Source organism: Penaeus monodon, chromosome 43, assembly GCF_015228065.2.
Source record: "Penaeus monodon isolate SGIC_2016 chromosome 43, NSTDA_Pmon_1, whole genome shotgun sequence".
Taxonomy (NCBI): domain Eukaryota; kingdom Metazoa; phylum Arthropoda; class Malacostraca; order Decapoda; family Penaeidae; genus Penaeus; species Penaeus monodon.
In genome coordinates, this window is record NC_051428.1 from 9,493,436 (window position 1) to 9,500,935 (window position 7,500).

Consider the following 7,500-nt stretch of genomic DNA (forward strand, 5'->3'; position numbering starts at 1 on the left):
ACAATAATTTTCATTATCATAATAATAAAAATGATGATGATGATGATGGTAAATAATAATAATAATAATAATAATAATAATAATAATAATAATAATAATAATAATAATAACAATAATAATAATGATAATAACAAAAATAATAATAACTAAAGTGGTAATAATAACAATAGAAATAATACAAGTAGTAGTTGCAGTAGTGATAATAATGATAATATGATAATCATTAAATAGTAATTATAATGATAATGATAATGATGGTGATAATTTTTTTTATCATCATTGTTTTAATTAATATTGTTTTTGTTATTGTCATTACCATTATTATCATCTTCATCATTACCAATCATATATCATTTTCCTATTATCATGAAAATGATAGCGATAAGAAAGTTAACAGCAATTATATTAATATAATAACCATCACCAACGACATAAAAGTAACGCCAATAACAACCAACGCGATAACACTGACATTTATATCAGCCTTCCCCTCGTAATACCGCAGCATAAGAAGGCAGCAGAACAGTCCACAAGTGATTCTGGAACTGCCATAACATCCATGTTCTTTTATTCCACTCAGCATAAAGCCATTCACACAAAGAACCAACAAAGGAATTAGCAGGATGTAGTTTGTTCCCTACAAGCTGCACACGCCATGGTTTTAAGGGCTGCTGGCTTATACAACGGAGGAAGTCTCGTCTTTAGAGCCTGTAGGTCTTTGCATGATCACGATTATTTTTATTAGCATTATCATAATAAGCGACATTATTTTTACAGTAGTATCATTGTTATTATTATTTTTGTTTTCATTATTATTATTATTATTATTATTATTATTATTATTATTATTATTATTATTATTATTATTATCATTATTATTATTATTATCATTATTATTATCATTATTATCATTATCATTATCATTATCATCATCATCATCATTATCATCACTGTTATTATTGCTGCAGTTGATTTTGTTATTATCATTATTATTGATTTTCTTCTTTCTTTTTTGTAATTATTGTTATCTAAAATCTTTTATTATATATGCGTGGTTCTGAATCTTTCATCTTCTTCATATGAAAATATTTGTGCGTTGGAAGAGAGGGGGGATAGATTTTGCTTTATATATTTATCAATTTACTCATTTACTTATTCATACAGTTATTTATTGTGATTATTATTCTCTAAAATCTTTTCTTTTCTCTCTGGGTATGTGGTCTGTTTGGAGTACGCCGGCAGAGGAAGCAATGTTCCACTAACAGGCAATGAATGTCTACAAGACTGTATGTATGCAGGAATGTTCTTGGTATTTTCCAGTTTCTGCTACTGCTGTGCCTCCGATTTCTTTTCTTCCTTTATTTGATAACCGCCAGTAAACCCTAAACAGTTTTCTTAGTTAACATTTGGATTGGGTTTTATACTTTTTTATCATTGTAATAATTCGTATCATTATTGTTCTATTTTTATTGATATAATTTTGTAGTTTCTTTACATTACCATTGTGAACTGTAAAAAGTCCATCATAATTATTGCTACTATTACTATTGCTATAAATCATCACAATTATTTCCACAATTGTTCTTGTAAACATTGATGTTACGATCACTTTATCTACTTTAGAGAGAGAGAGAGAGAGAGAGAGAGAAAGAGAGAGAGAGAGAGAGAGGAGAGAGAGAGAGAGAGAGAGAGAGAGAGAGAGGGGAGAGAGAGAGAGAGAGAGAGAGAGAGAGAGAGAAGAGAGAGAGAGAGAGAGAGAGAAGAGAGAGAGAAGAGAGAGAGAGAGAAAGAAAGAAAGAGAGAGAGAGAGAGAGAGAGAGAGAGAGAGAGAGAGAGAGAGAGAGAGAGAGGAGGGAGGGAGCAGAGGCGGACACACAAACAGAGACAGAGACAGAGACAGAAACAGAGACAGACAGAAAGACGGATAAACATGTAACCAGACATATCCAGCAACTACTCACATTATGCTTCCAGAGGACTTTATACGCCTTGGGATTAGCCGTCACTCGACACTCGAAATAAACATCATCACCTTCTCTTATATTCTGTGGGTTCAAGGACGCCCCGAGAACTGCCTCTGCTGTGGGAGTATCTGTGGAAGAAAAGATAAAATATTTCAATGGACAATTCGATGTTATGATTATTATTAGCAATTTGTGCATGTGGGGAAGAGAGCTGGATTGTGTGAAAGCGTTTTTGTGTGTATATGTGTGCTTGTTAGTGCGTGTGTTGTGCAGTGAGCTTCTGTGTGTGTGTGTTCTTGCGTGTCACTGTTACGTGCCTGCAATCGTGTATATGCATGTGCGTGATGTGCATATGCGTGCACGCTTCCATGCGTAACTGTATGTTAGCTTGCGTGTATGCGCATGATTTCTATTTGTATACTTGCATGTATTTGTCTGTTTATTTGTACGTAAATGGTGACTCCCAGTGTCAGGAAGTAAAGACTTCCGTGCTAGCCTGATAAAAAGAAAAAATGTAAATTGAATAACAAATTAGTATTCCATCTAAACATCAGTCATGACAATATAAGCTTATTAAATAAAAGAAATGTGGTTTCGAGATCGAAAGGCATAAACATACACATACATACACACACACACACACACACACACACACACACACACACACACAACACCTCACACACACACACACACACACACACACACACACACACATACACACAAAAATATATATATATATATATATATATATATATATATATATATATATATATATATATATATATATATATATATATATTATATAACAAATAATAACTAGTGAATAATGAGAAAAAAATCAATGAATATAAATAAAACAAAGTAGAAAAAAGCAAGCAAAACACAACAACGTAAAACGTCTAGAGTCCCCCCTGTGTTAGTTTCCGAAAGTGATCATTAAATATTGGCATGTTGATTTTCAGACTCACGCGATCATTATGGAGAACTGCTTTAGTAATGGCCCGACGCAGGTATCGCGTTTCTTTGGAATAGATTGAATAAAGATCAGGAAATCAGGACGATTGATGAAGGGGGAGAATGGAAACGTGGATAAATCAGACTTAGGAAGAAAAGACGGAATGTTATTGATATCAAATATGATTACGATTGAGGGGTCGGAGGGTCTTTATTTCTTTTATCTTCGTTATGTTGATTTCTTTTATAATTATATTTATTCTAGTATAATTACCCGGTTCCTCCATGTTCTTCAAAACTGCGAAAAGGAAAGACGAAAGAAATCGAGAAATTAATCTTTGAATCTCATCCGCCGGCCGCAGTCAACAAGCCTCGGGAGAAACACGAAAGCTTTCGGTTATTGTTGGTTTATTCGCGTCAACCTTTTTATAGATGATTTACAAGCCGAGTCAACAGAAATCTTTAATATTCTATCGAAGCTCCATCAATCTTTCTACGCATAAATATTAAATATTTGATATTGCCTTTTAGAATTCACTTAGCGCATCTAAAAATACGAGACAGATAATCCTGCAGCGTCCATTGCAAAGGTTCTGTTGCAAGCACAACACTTGAGCAATAACAGAGCAAGAGCTTTAAAAAAAAAATTGAAAGGCTAATCCTCTTCTTCAGTCCTCCCCCCTTTCTCTGACCCCCTTTTTTTTTTTTTCCCTTTCCTTTCCTCACTTTTTTTGGTCCTTTTTTTTTCTTTCCTTTTTTTCTTTCTTATTCGTTTTCTTTTTTTTTTTCTTTTTTCCCCCCCTCTTTTTTTTTCTTTTTTTTTTTTCTTATTTTCTTTGTTTTCCCTTTCTTTTCTCGTCTTTTTCTGTTCTTATTCTTGATTTTTCCTTCTACCATTTTTCCCCTTATTTCCTTTTTTTTCTTTTCACACACACACACACACACACACACCACCTCACACCACCACAAAATACCCACCAAAAGAAAAAACCCCCCAAAACCACCCACCCCACACAACACCCACCCCACACACACACGCAGACATGAAAATTATGTATACATGAAAATACTTAAAATTTTCTATTTTTTTTGATTTATCCATTTATTATTTATTCATTTATAGATTTATTTGTGTGTTTGTGTTTATGTGTGTGTGTATGTATGTATACATGCATAATCTTCCTCTCTCCCTCTCCCTTCACTTCTTTTATTGAGTGTGAGTGCAAACAAAACACTGTGCAGTTCAGCAAAAGAGGGTTTAATTCACATACACACACTCAATTACAGAAAATGAAGGGAGAGGGAGGGAAAGAAACTATACAGCGAGAAGGAAAGAGAATGTGAGACACAGACAACACACACAAACACACACGCCACTTTAAAAGGGGCAACGCATGCACACACGCAACAGCAAAGCGGCAGAAAAGGGGAAGAGAGAAGAGAGAGAGAGAAGAGAGAAAAGAGAAGAGAGAAGAGGGGAGAAGAAGAAAAAAGACAGACAGACAGACAGAAGCAAAACAAGGAATCCAGACCAAGCAAGCCCTATGCCTGTGCAGCTTCAGTAAGTTGAGCTCCTGACTGTCACAACTCCCTCACAACAGCAGGCAGAATTGGCCACGTAACAGACATATGACTATCACTCACTATTTTCCTTTGTTGTTTTTTCTCCTTTTTTTTTTCTTCTTTTCTTCTCCCAAAGCATAAAACCTGCAATTCTATGCATGGCTGTTTACGAGCGTGTGTTATTCGTTTTGTTGCTTGCGTAAGTGTTACTGTGTGCATTCTAGTGCATAAAATTTTCATGTGCCAATATATTCAGCTTTTTAATCTCGACGGGGTGTCCTATTCAGGCCCCTTGTTTTTTATTTTGTTTTTCCCAAACCCTTTCCAAAAAATAGATATATAAATAGATAAATGCATATATGAATGAATGAATAAATGGGTGAAGGAATGTATGAATTAAGATGAATAATGAAAAAAAAGGGGAGAGAGAGAAAAAAAAAAACAAATTTTTTTTCCCCCAAAAAAGGGAAAAAAAAACTTCCGGCCTTGGAAAAACCATTTTTTTGCACTCCTCCTCTCTCCTCTCTCCCTTCCCCCTTTTCCCCTCTCTCTCTCCCTCCTCCCTCTTTTTCTCTTCCTTCTCTCTTCCCTTTTTTTTCTTCCCCTTTTTCTCTCCTTTTTTCTCTTCTCTTCCCTTTTTCTCTCTCCTTTTCTCTCTCCTCTCTCTCTCTTCTCCCTCCCCCCCCCTTTTTTTTTTTTTCCCCCCCCCCCTTTCTCCCCCTTTTTTTTCTTTTTTTTCCTCCCTTCTCTCTTCCCCTCTCTTCCTCTCCTCTCTCTCTTTTCTCTCCTCCTTTTTTCTCTCTCCCTCCTTTCCCCTCCCTTTTCTCTCTCCCCTCTCTCTTTTTCTCCCCTTTTTCTCCCCTCTCTCCTCTCTCTCCTTCCCCTTTTTTTTTCCTTCTCTTCTTCTCTTTCCCCTCTCTCCTCTCTTTTTCCCCTTTCCTTTTTTCTTCTTCTTTTCCCCCTTTTTCCCCCTTTCTCTCCCTCCCCTTCCTCTCTCTCTCTTTTCCCCCCCTTCCCCTTTTTGTCCCCCTCTCTTCTTTTCTTCCCTTTTCCTCTTCCCCTCCTCTCTCCTTCTCCTCTCTCTCTCTCTCTCTCTCCTCCCCTCTCTCCTCTCCTCTCTTTTCTTCCCTCTCCTCTCTCTCCTCCCTTTTCTTTTCCTCTCTCTCTCTCTCTCTTCAAATTTTCCCCTCTTTTTCCCCCCTTCCTCCCCTTTTTTCTTTTTCTTTCCCTTCTTCTTCCTCTCTCTCTCTCTCTCTCTCTCTCTCTTTCCCCCCTCTTCCCCCCTTCTCTCTTCCCCCCCCTTTTCTCCTCTTTTCTTCTCTTCCCTTCCCCCCCCCTCCCTCCCTTTTTCCCCCCTTCCCCTTCCCCCCCTTTCTCCCCCCCCTCTCTCTCCTTTCCCCCCTCCTTCTTTTTCTTTCTCTTCCTCTTCTCTCTTCCCCTCTCTCTCTCTCCTTTTTCCCCTCTCCTCCTTCTCTTCCTTTTGTCCTCCTTTTTTCCCCCCCTTTTCCCCTCTCTTCCTTTCTCTCTCTCTTTCTCTTTCTCCCTCTTCCTCCTCTCTTCTCTCTTTCCTCTTTTCCTTTTTTTTCTTTCCCCCTTTCCCCTCTTCCCCTTCCCTCTCTCTCTCCTCTCTTTCCCCCCTCTTTCCCCCTCTCCCCCCCCCTTTTTTCCCCCTCTCTCTCCCCTTTTTCTTCTTTCTTTCCCCCCCCTCTCCCTTTTTCTTTTCCCCCCTCTCCCCTCTCTCTCTCTCTCTCTCTCCTTCTCCTCTCTTCTTTTCTTCTTTTCTCTCCTCCCTTTTTTTTCTGTCTGTTTTCCCCCTCCTCTCCCCCCTTTTCCCCTCTCTCTCCCTCTTTTCCCTCCCCGCCCTTTTTCCCTCTTCCCCTTTTTTTCTCTCTCCCCCCTCTCCTCTCTTTCTTCTTCTTCTCTTCTCTTCTCTCTCCCTTTTCTCTCCCCTTTCCCTCTCTCTCTCTCCTCTTCTTTTTCCTCTCTCCCCCCTCTCCGCTTCTTCTTCTTCTTCCTTTTTCCCTTTTTTCCTTTTTTTTTCCCCTCCCTTTTTTTCTTTCTTTTCCTTTCCCTTTTTTTCTTCTTTTTCCCCCCCCCTCCCCCCCCCCCCCCCCCCCCCCCCCCCCCCCCCCCCCCCCCCCCCCTCCCCTTTCCCCCCCCTCTCCCCCCCTCCCCCCCTCCTCCCCCTTTTCCCTTTTGGGGTTTTTTTGTTTCCCCCCCCCTTCCCCCTTTCCCCCCCCTTTTAAAGCCCCTTTTTTTTTTCTTCTTTTCCCCCGCTTCTTTTCTCTTCCCCCCTTTTTTAAAATTTTTTTTTTTTTTTTTTAAAAAAAAAAAAAAATTTTTTTTTTTTTTTTTGGGGGAAAAAAAAAAAATTTTTTTTCCCCCCCCCCTTTTTTTTTTTTGGGGGGCCCCCCCCCTTTTTTGTTTTTTTTTTTCCCCCCCCCCCCCCCCCCCCCCCCTTTTCTTTTTCCCCTTTTTTTTTTTTTTCCCTTTTTTTTTTTTTTTTAAACCCCCTCCCCCCCCCCCCGGGGGGGGGCCCCCCCCCCCCCCCCCCTTTCCCCCCCTTTTTTTTTTTTTTTTCTCTTTTTCCCCCCTTTTTCCCCCCCTTTTTTCCCCCCCCTTTTCCCCCCCCTTTTTTTTTTTTTTTAAAAAAAAAAAAAAAAAAAAAAAAACCCCCAAAAATTTTTTTTTTTTTTTTTTTTTTAAAAATTTTTTTCCCCCTTTTTAAAAATTTTTTTTAAAAAATTTTTTTTTTTTTTTTCTTTTTTTCCCCCCCTTTTTTTTTTTTTTCCCCCCCTTTTTTTCTTTTTTTCCCCCCCTTTTTTTTCCCCCCTTTTTTTTTTCTTTTCCCCCTTTTCCCCCCAAAAAAAAAAATTTTTTTTTTTTTTTTTGGGTGTTTTGCCTCCCCCCCTTTTTTTTCTTCTTCCTTTTTTTTTTTTTTTTTTTTTTTTTGAGACTCATAGAGGGTGTCTCTCTCAGACTCCGGTAGCCTTAAAGCTCAGCCGATAATTACAACGGA

General features: G+C 38.3%; 1 protein-coding gene across 2 annotated transcripts in view; it reads right to left on the minus strand.

Annotated features, from left to right (window-relative positions):
- The window catches only part of LOC119599504 (nephrin-like), a 159,830-nt gene that overhangs the window by 41,783 nt on the left and 110,547 nt on the right, over window positions 1-7,500 (minus strand). For both annotated transcript variants that reach the window (XM_037949266.1, XM_037949265.1), the window contains one exon: window positions 1,962-2,092. In XM_037949266.1, the coding sequence (XP_037805194.1) occupies window positions 1,962-2,092 (131 nt within the window). The remainder of the gene's footprint in view (window positions 1-1,961; window positions 2,093-7,500) is intronic.